The 16,736-nt window shown below is 52.6% G+C and overlaps 1 protein-coding gene across 1 annotated transcript; it reads left to right on the top strand.

Annotated features, from left to right (window-relative positions):
* The first annotated feature begins 2,256 nt into the window (after positions 1–2,256).
* On the top strand, positions 2,257–3,213 carry LOC136995983 (olfactory receptor 5G9-like). The gene is made up of 2 exons (XM_067316977.1): positions 2,257–2,485; positions 2,591–3,213. Exons 1-2 carry the CDS (start codon positions 2,257–2,259, stop codon positions 3,211–3,213), a joined length of 852 nt encoding a protein of 283 aa, XP_067173078.1.
* The last annotated feature ends 13,523 nt before the right edge of the window (positions 3,214–16,736 follow it).

Raw genomic sequence — 16,736 nt, 5'->3', positions numbered from 1 at the left:
GCAGCGAGGAAGGCAGCAGCTTCCAGGGCATAGCCAGGAGATTGAGGGAAGTGATCACCTGCCATCACTCAGTGCTTGCTAGACCACATCTAGAGTGCCACATCCAGTGCTGGGTCCCAAATAAAGGCAAGACAGTGACCAACTGGAGCCAATTCAGTAGAAGGCCTTCCGGATGCTCAGGCAGCTGTCGCACAAACTTCTGTGTCCATGGGCACAGCCACTCCTGCCCTTCCAGTCAGGGCAGACAGCGAGAAGACTGCATCTCACAACAGGCAAGTCCAATAGGGCTGAGAGGAATCATGTCCAGTGGCAGCCATTGCTGCAGCAACAGGAGCAAAGGAGGTCCCTGGGAACCTCCAAGCCAAGAGGTGGACAGGAACCAGGAGGAAATATCCGTAGCTCTGCTCCCTTCAGCCCCTGACACGTGAGGCCCCTGTGCTTCTGGGAGACATTGGGGGGCCCTCTCCCCTCAAGGTACAGAGCCTGGCACCTGAGGGGGACTCACCCCATCCCCAGGGCAAGTCTCCATGGCTGGGAGGAAATGCCGGGTGCTTGACCTCTTCCTCCCCCCTGACCATCGCAGGAGGCTGGAGGGACCAGCTCAGGCAAGCAGGATTCTCTAAACCTGAGAGAATCAGGGAACAGAGAGTCACATGCAGGGAGGTGAGGGGAATACCATTTGTGGGATCTCTCCTGACTTTGCATCATGACTTTGGAGGAGGCCTGATGATTTCTCTGCCTCAGTTTCCTTTTCAAAGCAGCATATCCCAGAGTTTGAGTGACCAGAGTTATGGGGAAAGCTGTATGCCAGGAAGTGTTCACAAAGTTTCCAGCAGCTCAGAAGTTTCAGTCTCCTTTGAGAGCCAATTCTGCACTGCTCACTCTCTGCAGTCCCTGGGGAGAGCCCAGCTGCAGCAGGAGCCTTCAGAGACTCGTTAGTGCTTTAAACCTCAGGACACTCTGGAGAACAGGGGGCATTCAGCTGCTGCTGGGGACGCACCACAGGTGCTGCTGGAAGAAGACAGCAAGGGCAGAGCAATGCCTGAGCCCTGGGTGGTGGTTTGCAGAGAGCTCAGGAAAGAGAAGGACGTGGTGGGGAAGAGGCAGAGGGTGACACCCTGACCTTGATCATCGTTACCAGGCACGATCAGCACAGAGGTCATCACCTCATCCTGAAGACTACAGGTTTGTGCTGTGTCTTCTGAGTCATGTCTGTTCCTTTTTAGCTGCTGAGGTTTTGCATGGTGGCATCTATGATTGAAAAAGGTGATGAGCATATCCCTTCCTGGGTGTCTTCTACTCCAGCTCCCTCTTCCCTCCACACATTTCTTCCGACTCCCTTGTTAGCTCAGCAGAGTCCTGGGGAGCTTGCCAGTCGGGGTAGTTATTTGTGCTTTTGCTGCCTCTGAGCCAGCCCAGAGCCTCGTGAGCACAGCTGGCAGAGCTGAGGTCCAGATTCTGGGCTGTGCCACGAGGCAGCCCCAAAGCCTTCAGAAACCATTGCTGGGGAGGGAACTACACAAAGTGAATGATATTCCCTGTCCTCTTCCCTCCTACCCTGCTCAAAATCTCTCTTCCTCATATTGGCTGATTAGCTCAGGTGTCCATCTTCTCTCAGGTCTTTCTCACTTTCCTCTCTGAAGCTTGTGTGGAGGCTCTCTGGGAGTCCTCTCAGGCAGTCCTGCTGCACAGTGCCATGGATGTCAACTCCTGACCCACGCACTGTCAAAGGAAGCACACGGCCTCGCCCTTCCAAAAGAAGCGTTTCAAACAGCTGAGATCAGCCGTTTGGTGCAGGGCCCATTCTCCTCCTTTGAGGAGAAAGGGCATCTGGCATGATGCGCTCACGTAAAGGGATTTTCTTGCCTGGTCGGGATTGTGGTTGCTATTTGGAATAACTTCAGGTGTAAGAGAGACACTGTCACAGTCTGAGTGAATGCTTTCTCTACTATACCTCCACTCCAAGAAGGAAATGAGCACCTCTGTGGGGTAGCTCACCTCTGTGGTTCTCCTAGGAGGCCCTTTGCTTTAAGATGTACTGTTTAACTCTCTGGAAAAGCCATATACTACTCTTTCACTAGTCATGGAGGCCCTAAAGGGAACACAGATGCTGTCAGAGAAGTGCCAGAGTCCATGTTTTCTCTGACAGAAGCTTCCTGCACAATTCTTTTATACAAGAAAGAAAGAATAAAACAAATGTTCTTTCTTGTAGGTTGTCTTGCTGGCAAAAGAAAAATGAGGGATCCGAGGTGCAACATGGAGAAAGGGGAATGGGACAATTGCACATCGCCTACGGAATTTCTCCTGCTGGGAATGGGGAATGTCCCCTCGCTCCAGACACCACTCTTCCTCCTATTGCTTATGATCTACTTGGTAACCATGGTTGGGAACTTCCTCATCATTGTGGGGGTGGTGGCAGACCGGCACCTGCACACCCCCATGTACTTCTTCCTCAGCAATCTCTCCTCCTTGGAGACCTGCTACAGCTCCACCATCCTGCCCCGGCTGCTGGCCAGCTTCCTGACTGGGGACAGCACCATCTCTGCTCAGGGCTGTATTGTACAATTCTATTTTTTTGCCTCTTTTGTAGTTACCGAGTGTTACCTGCTGGCAGTCATGTCCTACGATCGGTACTTGGCCATCTGCCAGCCCCTGCTCTATGCCAGCCTCATGACCTGGAAGGTCTCTCTACAGCTGGCAGCAGCGTCTTGGCTAGTGGGATTCCTTATCGCTACAACATTCTCTTCTTTCTTACCCCAGCTGAAATTCTGCGGTCTCCAGGCAATGGACCACTTCTTATGTGATCTTACCCCACTGCTGGAGCTCTCCTGCAATGACACCAGGGTGGTCACACTGCTAACTTTCATCATATCTGTCCTGGATGTAGTCATCCCCTTCCTGTTCACTCTGGCCTCCTACATGTGCATCATAGCTGCCATCCTGAGGATCTCGTCCAATGTGGGCAGGCAGAAGGCCTTCTCCACCTGCTCCTCTCACCTTACAGTTGTCTGCGTTTTCTATGGCACCCTCATCATTGTCTATACACTACCCAGAACCCCCAAACTTAGGCAGCTCAACAAAGTGTTCTCCTTTTTGTACACCGTCCTCACACCCCTGGTTAATCCCCTCATCTACAGCCTGCGGAACCGGGAGGTCAGGGAGGCCCTGGGAAAGGTGTTCAGGAAAGCTCTGGCTTGCACCCAGAGCTCATAGCTTTGTGCTCTATTGCATACAAAACACTGTTGGTTTATACAAGTCTACATGGGAAATATGTGGTGCACAGTACATACCCCTTGAGAAGAAGACAGCACTGAGAATATGGGTGGAAAACAAAAGGGAAAAGAGTATAGATTTCCTTCAGCAATTAAATGTATGATTTAGAGGAGAATGGAAACAATGAACCATTCTTGGTGCTTCCTTTACAGCTAATAAAGTGGTGTTGCTGTACATGGGAAATATTGCAATGTTGTCATTTTCTAGTCCTGTGGTGATGAGAAATTCATCTGAGGTGAAATGTGAGAGGAACAGGGAAGGAGATTGGGATGGGCAGTACTTCCCTGACTGCCAGTTCCAGGGCAGAGGTTGGAGTCTCAGCCCTTAGTCCTCGTTACTCTTCTATCCAACGGAAATGCACATACTGGCAGAGTTGCCCAAACACGTCTCCTGTCATTTGAGATGACCTCAAGTCTCCCAGACATCTGTGGGTTCCTGGCAGATAGCGAGGGAACGTGTTGAAGAGACCTGCTAGGACTGGTGCTGCAAGTGGATACTGTAGGGAGACCTCAGGGCATCTGAAAGCATGGCGACAAGCATGGGCATCAAGCATGGGCAACAGCACTCACTCTTGCAGGCAGGGACTTCAGTGCCCGCCTCTCTGTGATGCAGCCCATGTTGAGTGCAATGGGCACATGCAGTGTCCCTTCAGAGCACCTCTTTTTTGTCTGTGGTCTCTCCAGGGACTCTGGGGGTCATCTCTGGTGGAGAAGGCTCCTGGGTCAACAGAAAGCCTTTGGTGAGATGAAAGGGTAGCCAAAAATATCCACGCCTGCTAATGTGTAAAGCACTATTTTAAACTCCTCTTTCAGTACCTGGGGTGGACCTCAGAGGAGTTGTGTAGGTGTCCATGGTGATAACACCTGTCCCTGGGAGCTCATCAGCAGAAAATGCCTTTCTATCCCACTGCAATCAGGCCAGCAGAGTCAGCTTTTGACCCAAGAAAATCCTGAAAGTACTTTGTAGGCACGTAGTCCACCTCTCCAGGTTGTCCATCACTTTCCCTGCATTGGTGCCCACTCTCTACCCTGACAGGCCAAAATGGGACATTCCCATCTCAGGGCCCATGTGTACTGCACCTCTCATCTACCCTCCAGTGACATCATAACCTGAACTTTATTAAAGGGGTCAGAGGTACCACTAAAACAAGAGGAAGATCACTGCAGACACTTTGCGCCCTGACATTCAGTCCTAATCTCAGGTACAGTTAAACATTCCCATGTGTTGGGATTTTATTCAGGTTTGGAGATTTTTAGACCCGGATTGCAACAAAAAAGCAAAGAGGAATGTGCCTAGCATTATGGAGAGGTTTTGCTTCCTCTAGCTGGTCAATGGCAGGCAGCAAAGGACATGGACTGGGAAAGCAGCTTAGCTGGAAAAGGTGAAAGATGGAAACAAGAATGGATTGTTGGTCTCAGATCACAGGGTAGCACATGTGACATCTACTCTGTGATGGGAGATGGGTAGCTTGTCCATCTTTACACACACTGCAAGGGGATGACTCTTCCAGAGGGCAATTGCTTTCCCCCTTTCTAGGAGGGCTTTTTGGACCAAGATGAACTGTGATCCCCAAACTCCTCTTTCTATCCACCAGCCATAATGGGAGTGAAGGGGACACCGAGATGGAGGCATTAACAGGGGAGACACACATGCTTTTGGGGAGGTGTTGCAGGATTCATTTCACCCAAGGGCAGAGGACCCCAAATGAGACACCTGACTCGACAGTTACCGTCTTGCCTGCAAGGCGCAGCACTCCTGGAGGTGATTCACCTTCCCTCTGGGTGCACCCATCCCATGAGAGGGAAAAACTCGCTCTAAAGGTGGTGGTCTTTTGGCCAACTTCCCTAAACCGAAGAATGGGTTTCATCGGTGTGTCTTGGATACCCCCAACAAGTCCATACAGAGATCAATGAGTGGGCAATGAATCGAGCCCCTTCCCTGGACACGTCTGAACTGGCGAACAGGAATCCCAACCCTCTTCTTCCCTGTGAATTCCCATAGAGGAGATCTGTGAAAGTCGATCAGATAGTGTCAACCCCTTCAAAACGTTGCTGATGCCCTTTAACAGAAAAACGGGCTTGGGAGGTAGCCAAGATCAGGTTTCACGCATGTCTCCTGTCATTGTTCCCCAGCCATTTCTGCTTGTTTCTCATGCAGTTTGCTGTGCATCTCCTGCCTCTTGTCCCACTTTTCCATGCCTTTTCACAGGGAAAAGGCTGTGACCCCACGCTATGAATATCCCCCCAGAGGCAGCTCTCCAGGCAGCCCTCAGTGACCCCACAGCCCTGCAAGGAGGCCCTGCCCTGCCTGCGCCGGCTGGCCAATCAGCTAACAAGTGGAGGCAGTGAGCCAGTTGGTGTCTGGGAAGGACAGGATGTGACCTGAGGGATGTGCAGACACACCAATGGCATTGCCCAGCTGTCATCCCCCCCCATCCCTGCCATGGTACATCCCTGCTGTCACCCCCATCCCTGGATGTGGTACATCCCGGCTGTCACCCAGTCCCGGCCGTGTGTCCCCAACAAATGACCACTCCAACAAATGACCACTCCAATGGGAGAAGGCTCAGGGGGGATCGGGCAGGGCGAGGTGCCCATGGAGCTCAGGGGAGAAGGTGGGAGGTGGCTCATTCACCACAGCTAGGGCACCCAGAGCTGACTGTGTCTCAACACAAAGGCACCAGAGGGTGGCTTGTGTGTTAGATGAGCAGCTGCATCTGCTGAGGGCATCAGCTGGTGCAAACACTTCTTCCTGAGGTCTTCAAGAGTGTGAATGTCTCCCTGAGAGAACCAGGGCACCGTGGGGGAAATGTGTATGGGGCCCAGCCCAACACAGAGTGTAAAACCTGAACAACCACCAAAGGAATTGAGAACAGAGCAACGGGCCTGAGCTGCCTTCAACCCATGTATTCCTGCCTGGCGACTGGGGACACCCAGCGTTGTGACGTGAGCGTAGTATAGAGACCGGGAATGGGGATCACATTGGTATTGGGATTGAACTGTATATAGCAACTTCTATGTGTGTCAGCTCAGGGCAGGCTGCTCTGTCACTGGAGCTGCCTGAGGATCCCCGGGGCCAGGACTCTTGTGCTGTGCTGGGGAGGGGCTGCCCAGAGGGGCTGCAGGCAGCCAGGGTTAAGGATGTTCTGGTGATGAGAGCAGTGGAGACATGGAGTGAGTGGCCTGCATTTCCTTGTGCCATTGCTGGCCCCCAGCCCCCCAGGGGGCTGATGGGGAGGCTGACACCCCTCTCTGCCCCCCACGACCTGCTGTGCCCTTCAGAGGGGCTGCGGTTGTGGGGTGAGTGCCCAGAGCTCTGCAGCCCCCTGCGGTGGGCACTGCTGTGGGGCCACCCCCAGCGTGGGCTGCTCTGCTGGGTGGTCTGGGGAGAGGGCAGGGAGGTGGGGAGAAATGGGGAGGGTCTGGGCTGGGCTGGAAAGGACCCAGGAGAGGAAAAATGCCAGCAGGCAGCTCCTGTGTGTGAATGGCAGTGTGGGAGCACATGGCCGTGTGCTTGCAGGGCAAATGCAGGTCTCCTGGGAAAGGCACCAGGACATGGAGGGTGCAGGAGAGAAGAGCCCAGGTTGTTCCCTGTGTTGCATGGACACACTGGGGAAGCTGCGCCAGGGCCATTGTCCCAGACCAGCCCCTCACATCACCCCTTTCCAGCGCTGGCTGCTCACCCCAGCTGTGGGGTGGTGTATGGCCAGCTCCGTCCTCCTCCAGGTTTCCGTATCCAGACACAAGAGAAAAGGCCAGCCTTGCACGGCTTCTCTTCTGCACCACACCCCAGCACATCCCCGAGCACGGCTGTCTGCTAACAGCTCCATAACTGGGAGGCCTCAGGCAGAGCTTCCCCTGGAAAGCTGAGGCATAAAAACCATTTAATGCCCCAGCCCTTTCCATGTCCAAGGTCTCTGGTTCCAGCTCCAGCTGAGCTCTGGCTTTCCTCACTCCATCCCTGCATGCACAAACAAGGTCTCAGTGCTCCCCCTGGGCAGCCCGTCCCCCTTCCACCCTTATGCACTTCCTGCCTGACACCCTGAGTGCTGGTGCTGCTGCCAGGGCAGAGGTGGAGAATCACCTGGAACAGCTCCTCAGGGAGCTCCCCAGGGAAAAGCTGTGCCCAGGCCCAGTCTCTGCCCCAGCCCCAACATGGCAGAGGGGAGCTGCCCTCTCCCCACCAACCCTGGCAGTGCCAGCCCCACCTCAGCCTGCTCCTGAAAGGCTCCAGCGCAGTCCTCGAGGGAGCTGGAGCTGCCTCTCCTAACTGTGCATCATAAAATCTGACACAAGTGGCTGCCCTCACTTTTTCATCCAGCTAAGACTCTGCGTGCAGCATTAGCTGAGTAGGGGTCCAAATCTGAAGCTCTCCTTACACCTTTACATTGGCTGTCAGGCAAGTGTTGCTGTGGATATATGGTCATCTTCTGCACCTAAAACCCTCTCTGGGTGCTGCTTGGGTCCCAGCATCCCTTTCTAAGGCTTTCTTGGCTGTAGTGTACAGGCAGGTCCAAGGTAGAGATGGGAGTCAGGTCAGCAGGATGGGGACAGGGACAGGTGCGGATGTGGGAGGTGCAGGGCCAGGCACAGGCATGTCCACAGCATAACTCAGGCAAGGCTCCAGCCTGTGATTCTTCCCTGAGGGTGAAGGAATCACTCTCCAGTGCCCCTTCCCTGAGCCTCCTGCATCCCCACTGCCTTTCTGGGGATTGCAGAGCCCTCGTTTCACCATACATACCTGCATTTAGTGCTCTACCTTCTGGTCACTCCACCATGGACCGTCCCTCACCTTGTGAGGCTCCACTCGCTGCCCACTCCAGGCACACGCTGTCCCTGGAGATCCCCTGAGCTCTCCTGGGGGCTCCGATTCCCCTCCAGAAGGATGGGCATCTCTCATCAGCACTGTCACCTGTGGGACAGCCTCAGGCAGGAAATTCAGAGACCATTCCCCATCTCCACTGGCACTGGTCACCGACAGATGAACCCTGCATCCAGCCCTCAGTCCCTAAGAGATCACATGTAGTCTCTGAACTTGTCCCCTGCATCCCATGGAGGTCACAAGCAGAGCAGCAGGCCCTTCTATGGTGTAATTTCTTTGGGTGTATTTTTGACTCCAGCTTCTGAAGAAAGGCCATTCTTCAGTCACGTAATGGAGGGGATCCCCTTTTATTATAGCAGTGTTCTTGTGCAGGCCAGGTCTGGCCTAAATGCACCCAATGCCTAGTCCTGCCTGAGCTCACAGGAATGCACAGGGAAGCACAAACCCACCACCAGCACGTTAGAAGAGCACTGAGGCCATACACACGCATCAGAGCAAGGCAGGGCAGTGTGGAAATGAGGAGAAAAGCCCTGAGAAGAGAAAGTCCTGTTGCTGTTGGTGGACGTGTCTCCAAGAAAGCTGCAGCCCCCGAGTGAAGGCTGCAGCGAGGAAATGCCTGCTGTGGCAGTGGGGGAACAGTCCTGAGGAACAGAGGGTCTGTCCCCACAGACTTCATCCAGACTCTCCTCCTTTCCACTTTCGCTCTGCTTGGAGTTTTGGAACACTGTGGAGGGAAGGGACCAGCCCATGGTGACAGCCGGCTGCCACCCTCACAGGAGAGGGGTGTGACATCATACCCTGACTGTGGCCACAGGAACTGAGCTCTCTTAAGGGACACGGGACCCATGGTCTGCAAATGACTGTATTCGTCGGAGCCTGACTCTGTGCCCCTGAGCTCCCTTGGTGTCAGCACCAAAAGACACACTGCAAAGGGAAACTCTCCTCATTCATTGCACTGAAGGCATCCAAGAAGCTCAGGTTCCCCCATCTCTGCTGATGAAGGGGGAAACCTAGCTTCCTGCTTCAACACGGTCTCTCGATCAGATTCAAATGAGAGATTCCTGAGGACAAGTGGCACGAAGCAAAATATTTATTTCTTTTAGGAGAATGTAACAGAGAAAAGTAAGTAAGAAAGAAAGACATGAGCAACACCTAGCTATGTTGCCAAATACCCTGGGAATGAGGAGCAGATGCACATGGGAGAGTTATTGGTGCTGACATTGTACCTACTGAACCAGTTTCCTCAGTGCGTCTTTGAGCTCCTTGTTCCTCATGCTGTAGATGAGGGGGTTCACTGCTGGAGGTACCACTGAGTACAGAACAGCCACCATCAGATCCAGAGCTGGGGAGGAGAGGGAAGGGGGCTTCAGGGAGGCAAACATCGCTGTGCTGATGAACAGGGAGACCACAGCCAGGTGAGGCAGGCACATGGAAAAGGCTTTGTGCCGGCCCTGCTCAGAGGAGATCCTCAGCACAGCAGTGAAGATCTGCACGTAGGACAGCACAATGAAAATGAAACACCCAAAGATTAAACAAAGACTAACCACAATAACCCCAACTTCCCTGAGGCAGGAGTCTGAGCAGGACAGCCTGAGGATCTGGGGAACTTCACAGAAGAACTGCTCCACGATATTGCCTTTGCAGAGTGGTATAGAAAATGTGTTAGCAGTGTTCAGCACAGCACTGAGAAAACCACTGCCCCAGGCAGCTGCTGCCATTTTGACACAAGCTCTGCTGCCCATGATGGTCCCGTAGTGCAGGGGCTTGCAAATGGCAACATAGCGGTCATAGGCCATGACAGTGAGAAGAGAATACTCAGCCAAAATGAAAAGGACAAAGAAAAAGAGCTGGAAAACGCATCCGAAATAGGAAATGGCCCTGGTATCCCACAGGGAATTGGCCATAGATTTGGAGACAACGACGGAGATGGTGCCAAGATCTAGGAGGGAGAGGTTGAGGAGGAAGAAGTACATGGGGGTGTGGAGGCGGTGGTCACAGGCTACAGCTGTGATGATGAGGCCATTGCCCAGGAGGGCAGCCAGGTAGATGCCCAGGAAGAGTGCAAAGTGCAATAGCTGCAGCTCCCGTGTGTCTGCAAATGCCAGGAGGAGGAACTCGTTGAAGGAGCTGCTGTTGGACATTTGATCCTTTCGGGAAAAGGCGAACTGTCTGAGGAAGAAGAAACAGTGACAAATTAGGACAGACTTCTCTGAGCAAAATTGTTTCATAACCTCCCCCAAACACACACACGTTACTTCTCCCCATCTCAGCAGCACCATCATTGAGCTCCATCACTTGAGCTCTGTTTTGTGCTGGCTGAGTTTGCTGTGAGGATCAGGGGCCTCTGCCCGTGGGCTCCAAAGGAGTCAGCCCTGACCTACAGCACTGAGTAAATGGGAACAGGGGTGACTAAACTGTTATATTCCCAGTTCCAGTCAGATTTTATCCACTCATCATGTTGAAGGGAGTTTCAGCACCTTCACTCCCACTTCTAAATAATGTGGGGTCAGTAATAGTTTTAAGATTTCTTTGCTTTTCTTTAGCTGACCCTGTCATACCTGAGGAGGAATTCTTGGAGGTAGAAATCCTCAGCATTGCTGCTGCACTCAGAGTGAGCAGCTGTGATTCTGCAGAGGCAGAAGGATTCACTCTGGCTTTAGTGCAGAGGGAGCAGAGCTGGTCTGTCCATCTGCCTTGTTCCAGCTGCCCTGTGCTCGCACCTCGGAGGTGGAGGACAGTTGCACTCGTGTTGCCCGAAAAAGAAACACCACCACAGAGAGCAGAGGAATGCACTTGCAAAGTGCCCATCAGCACTCTTTCTGAGGGGATGGGAGGCAGGTCTCAGCCCTCCCCTTCTAGCCAGCAACACATCAGGCTCCTTCCAGCTGCCCACATCCAGCCACCCAGCAGCATGTCTCAGTGTGGCCTCAGGATCTAGGTGGCTTCTCCTTGGGGCACCTAGATAACACACAGCTGCAATGGGAGAGCTGTGTCCTTGTGGAGGGCAGCTTCCAACCCAGCCAGACACCCCAGGGAAATGGCGGAATGTCCTAAGGATGGGGAGTCCTGACGAGAGAGTTGGCTCATTCCCACACCCCCACACTGCATTGCCCAAAGCCCAACAGGTTAGAGGGGCACTTGGGCACCTCACTGGCAAGGACATGTCTGCATGGCAGGACCTGCAGGATCAGTGTCTGAACTGCATCAGAAACCCCCCTGCCCAGAGAGTCCAAGGGGAAGCACAAGGGCAGCATGGGCAGGTGGGAAACATGGAGCTATACATGATATTTTTGCCCAGGGAGGCAGGGCCAGGGAAGGACAGAGGGGCACTCAGGACTGTCTCCTCTCCTGGATGTCCGGCTGCTGAGGAAACGACTCCTGCCCTGCACCCCACAGCCTTGAGATCAGAGGACTGTGCTGGCTGGGAGAGGAGAGGAGGCATTGGAGTTGGTTTCCTCTCACACTTTGACCATGACTCTGCTGCCTGGAGCCGTCGCTGCAGGGAGCTGTTTCTCTGTCCCCACATCTCTGCCCTGCCAGTGCTCACAGATCCCATCCCACCCGCTGGGTGCTCAGCTCTGCCCTACAGAAACCTCCTGGGCAAAGGGCTCTGCCCAGGGGCACCTCCATGTCTGCAGGTGCTAAGGAGCAGGTGAAACAAAGCTTACTGAGGCTGGAAAGGTGATGCTGGCTCTGTCCTTAGGCTGAGGGGTGCATGAAGGCATTTGTTGAGTCCTTCCCAGAATTGCTCCTCTCTCAATTTCACTGTTTTTGAGCCTCCATCCCCTGTCTAAACCTGACAGATCCAATCCCATTTCACTCCACCCAAAGAGAATAAGACTGAAAGCACAGGCTCATGAAAGCTCCTTCTCTTCCAGGTATCCCCTGCCTTGGCATTCCTGTTGAAAAGTCACCTCCAGATATGTTCCCCAGTCCTGACCCACACAGCACCCTCTCAATAGGAGAAAGTACCTGCACTGCTGGGGATGTCTCCTCCCACCAAGACCTTCTCCCTGCAGCGTCGTGGGGAGCTCTCGGGGCAGGCAGGCTGAGTGCTGACTCTTGCAGGCAGCAGAGTCACTGCCCCGGGTACACAGCACCCTGGGGCACAGCGAAACTGCTCTGAATTACAGTCCGTGCAGACCTGTGTGCACACCCAGGGTTCACACCCCTGCAGCCCTCCCTGGAAGAAAGGAGCAGGATGCCCTGTCCCTGTGATGGTGTGGCAGGGAATCCCTGCTCTGAAGCATCTCCTCCTCCTCTTCTGCAAAGGAGAAGCTGGGAGAACGATCCTTAAAAAACTGCCATGGGGCAGGATGGGTTCAGAAGACCCCCTCCAGGTACCACACTAGCATTGCCCTGCAGCCAGAAACTTACTGTGTGCAAGGCTGTGAAGATTTCTCCCACAATGAGCTCTCCTCTGGCCTTCCCCTCCACACTGCCTTTCACTTCTGTCTTCTCTCATCTCATGTCAGCAAGAGCAGGCAGTGCCCAGAGCCCTGCTGCTCTTTGCAGAGGAACTGCTGCTGGACGCGGCTGTCTCTGGACAGCGCTGCCAGGTTGCCATCAGCTCCTTCTGTCCCTGAAGCCTGGCCCCACTCAGGAGCAGGGGCCCAGCTGAAGACGTGAATTTCTCTGTCCCTTGTGCTGCCTCCTCCTGGGAAAAGTTCACTGAAGTAGACTAAAATAATCACCTATTGTCCTTTTCTAAAGAGTGAAGACAGACTGATTCCAGCATTGCGATTTATTTCATCAGAGCATGACTATCGATGAAAGGTGGAAATGTCCCACTCTGGAAGCCCCAATTTGCATCTCCTAACTAGGCAGGACAGCTGGATGGGGACAAGAAGGGAGCTCATTGACACATGGTTCAGGTGTTGATTCAGATGAGTGAATCTGGACATCTCATGCCCATTTAGAAGCCCCTGGGATTGAGTGGGATTCAGATCCCTCCTGTGAACTCCACAAACACACAGGAGGTGGGATTCCCCTTGCCAAAACTGAAGTGGGCACAACACAGAGGTCTGCATGGGAGTTCCTTGTCTAAGCTCCCATTGTAATCACTGGAGATGGACGATGAGACTTAGTTGCTCAAACAAAAACACCTGGGGACAGTTGAAGAGACAAAGGTGGTCCCAGGCATGTGCCAGTGTCTGCTTGCTCTGAAGGAGTGACTGTGAGACCTACATCCTCCTAGAGCAATAGGCAGGGGGCAGGTGGGGAATTTCCTTGGCCATCTGAAGTGGCACTAGATGCCTACTACAACTAGAGCCCCACTCACTAGGAAGCTGAGACAGATGAAGATCCCAATGTTACAAACAGCTATAGGAATTCAGCGCAGACACTTGATTTAATGACATCAAATTGGCCTGCAGGGCCATTTCAAATACCTGGGGTGTCCAGCACAACCACATGTCTCTAGCAGATACAGCATGGGACCTACAGGAAAACCATGCTCCTTTGGAGTGATTGCTGGGCAAGTGCCCCAGGGCATCTTGGCTTTCCTGCATGTGCCCAGACAAATGACAAACTGCCTTTAGGGAAAGTCCATCCCGTCTACATCCACGTGTGCTGCATAAATGGGAGGCACATCACAGCAATGTCTCTGCTCTAGTCTCTGCATTCTCAAACCCTTCTACCTCTCCTCCCCCTGAACCTCTTCTCACTCCCGAATATGAACAGGGACTGGCCTAATGATGACCTCAGGGTGGCTGGATCACAGGCTGCCCAGGCCCAGGGACTTCTTCACTGGCATCTTGTTCTTTCTGGGGATTGGTTCAAGAACTCTGTCACGGGCTCAACGGTGCCGCAGAGTCAGCTCGGGCAGCAACCCTTCTCCTGCCATTCCTGCACAGCCCAACTCTGTTTCTCCTGGCCTTGGGCACTGCAGGCTTTGCTCTCTTAGTGGGAACCTCCTCTCACCATTACAGAGGAGCACAATGCCTAGTGCAGGACAAAAATACAGTTAGGTAAATCATTCCTGACCCACCTGATTGTCTTCTGTGGTAAAAGGCCTGCACTTGTGGAGGAGAAGAGAGTAGTGGATGTCCAGTAGACATGCAGATGGGCAGAAAGCTGGTTGGATGATGGAGCTCAGAAGGTTTCCATGAATGGGTCATGCTTGACCAGGAAGCCAGGGAAAGGTGGGGTATGCAGGGGTCTACCCCACATCCTGTCCTCTCTGAAAACCTCATCAGTGGGGCAGAACAACACATGCATCAGGACAGGCAGAGACCTCACCAGCAGAGGAGTGACCCCGAGGAGAAGGCCTGGACATTACGAGGGGTGGCATATGAGCCAGTGGTGGGTGCTCACCACAAATGAGGCCAGCTGCATACAAGACTGCATTAGGAAGAGCGTGGCCACCCAGGCAAGGGCAGTTCTTATCCCCCTCCACTCAGCACTGCTGTGGCCACATGTCTGGAACAGTGTGTCCCAGTGTGGTACGCCCAGTGCTAAAGGAATGGGGAGCAATTGGAGAGGGTCCAGAGGAGGTCTGCCAAGATGGCATTGGGGGCCTGAAGCACATGGCCCCTATGGAGAGGCTGAGGGACCTGGGCTGCTTTAGCCTGCTGAAGTGGAGGCTAAGGCCAATACAGTAGTCACCTGTGACTGCCTGTGACAGGGTGGTTTCAGAGATGATGGAGCATTTTTTGGTTAGTGGGAAGCCACATGAGAAGGGGAAAGAGCCACAAAGTGCATGTTGAGAGGTTCAGACTGCACTTCAGGTAACAAGAATGTCACTCATAGGGTAGTGCTGTGGTGCAACAGGACACCCAGAGGGACTCCATGATCAGTCCCTGGCTTTGTGTTTTAAGGAGCAGTCAGCAAAGACAGAGGGATGTCAGTAAAGGTGGGGAGATCCTGCAGTGAGAGCAAGGTGGGGAAGCAGGTTGGGTGTCTACAGGCTGCAGGGAAACAGGCGCAGCTTTGGGACAGCACAGGACACCCTGTGGTGGAGATGACCGAGGGCAATGCCAAGGCTGAAAGCCTCCAACAGATCTGAGGTCTTTGTCCCATTTTCTATGGCTAGTGTCTCTGCCACCGAGAACTACGAGAAGGTGATGTTTCCTTACAGCACTGTGGCCTTGCTGCCTCCTCACCTTCATGGAGCCCAGGAGGTGCTGTATTGTTGTCCTGCACTAGGCATTGCGCGGCCCCCAACCTTACACTGCCCCCAGGAAGAGCCCTGAGCAAAGTGCGAGGAGAGGATCACCCTACCCAGGGGCTGGCTGTGGGGCTTGGTCATTCTGCTTGATAACACACATCGAGATTGACTTGGCATCACAGCCACCCTCACATTGCCTTTGCCTACCTGCAATCAGGGCCTCTAACTTTTGGCTCTAATCAGCCCCTGGGGAGACTTTGTTGATAATGACCCTCAGTGGGACCCATTAATGCTCCAAGAAACTTGGGGATTTGCTTCTGACGTAAACTTCTTGAGAGGTTGCTTCAGTCTCCTCTCAGCATTGGAGGTTCATGGGCTCAGCACCAAATACACCCAAGGGGTCATTAAGATGCAAAACCCCCTAAGGAGCCATGCCTCTCCCCATAATTTTCTTCAGCTCTTCAATTCTTGTGCTGTGGCTAATTGGAGGGGTTTCAGGAGTGTTTTGAAATTAGGCAGATTTCAATGAGCACCTGAAAAAGAAAGATGTGTGCTTCTTAAGCTTTCTTTATTCTTCGGTTTTCAGAATAAGTTATACCCACATTCTCCAATTCATACTGGCCGACAGTATCTCCTAATGAGGTCTGGACATGTAGGAAAAGCACCATCCTCGAGGTCAGACATCCATGGGAAATATTGCTCCCTACCTCCCCAGCCCTGACACTTCTCCCATCAGCCACTGGGGACTTAGATCACTCTTGTTCAAATCGAACCTTTTGCCACTCAAGGATGCAGCTGAATGTTACAGCTCATGTGCACCAATTCCTACCTGCTTTCCTTAGAAAACTAGCTGCAAAGAGACACAGAAGGATTTGTCTTCATTGTGATCAAACACAAATAAACTTGATCTGGTGTCCTAAGAAGTAAAATATACTCCTCAACTGTATGTCAAGTCCAAGTTGCCTCCAGTGAGGTCCACAGTCTACAAGGAAAAACCTTCCTTGAAATGTTCTTCACAAATAGATAGGAAACGCTGGATAGACACACAGTGCAGGAGTTGATTGAAGAGACAATTAGACTCCTGAAAGACAAGGCAAGCTTCAGACTCCCTCAAACTTAAAGCAGCAACTGGAGAGTTGGGAGGTATCCGAACAATAAAGAGTAAGGGGAGGAGGAAGACTGGGAAACTATGGAAAGTGCATATGCCCAGATTGTCTGACAAACAGTTGACTTTAGAAATGATCAGTTTAATCAGGGATGTGGAAATATGTGAGAGATCACTGAGACTACATCCACAGCATAACAGACAGAGCAGTGGTAACAAAAGTTAAGGGGCAGATCAACATTTCTTCTCCTGAGATTCATGCCCTTCCTCAAAATTTCCATTATGTCATTATGGGAAAGCACTGACATTTTTTTAAAATTATTCAGTCATTTCAGCTGATGAAAATGTTCTCATTTATTTATTTTTTTTAATGTTGAGAACAGTTCTTCACCTTTCCAGGCAGAGCTCACGTGTCTGACCATAAACATT

Source organism: Apteryx mantelli, unplaced genomic scaffold (genome assembly GCF_036417845.1).
Source record: "Apteryx mantelli isolate bAptMan1 unplaced genomic scaffold, bAptMan1.hap1 HAP1_SCAFFOLD_20, whole genome shotgun sequence".
Taxonomy (NCBI): domain Eukaryota; kingdom Metazoa; phylum Chordata; class Aves; order Apterygiformes; family Apterygidae; genus Apteryx; species Apteryx mantelli.
This window is presented reverse-complemented; position numbering and strand designations above follow the sequence as displayed.

Coding starts and splice junctions, on each gene's coding strand:
- LOC136995983 (XM_067316977.1), top strand. CDS start 2,257: ATGGAGAAAGGGGAATGGGACAATTGCACATCGCCTACGGAATTTCTC. Junction 2,486..2,590: donor CTCCTTGGAGACCTGCTACA/GCTCCACCATCC, acceptor CCTCTTTTGTAG/TTACCGAGTGTTACCTGCTG.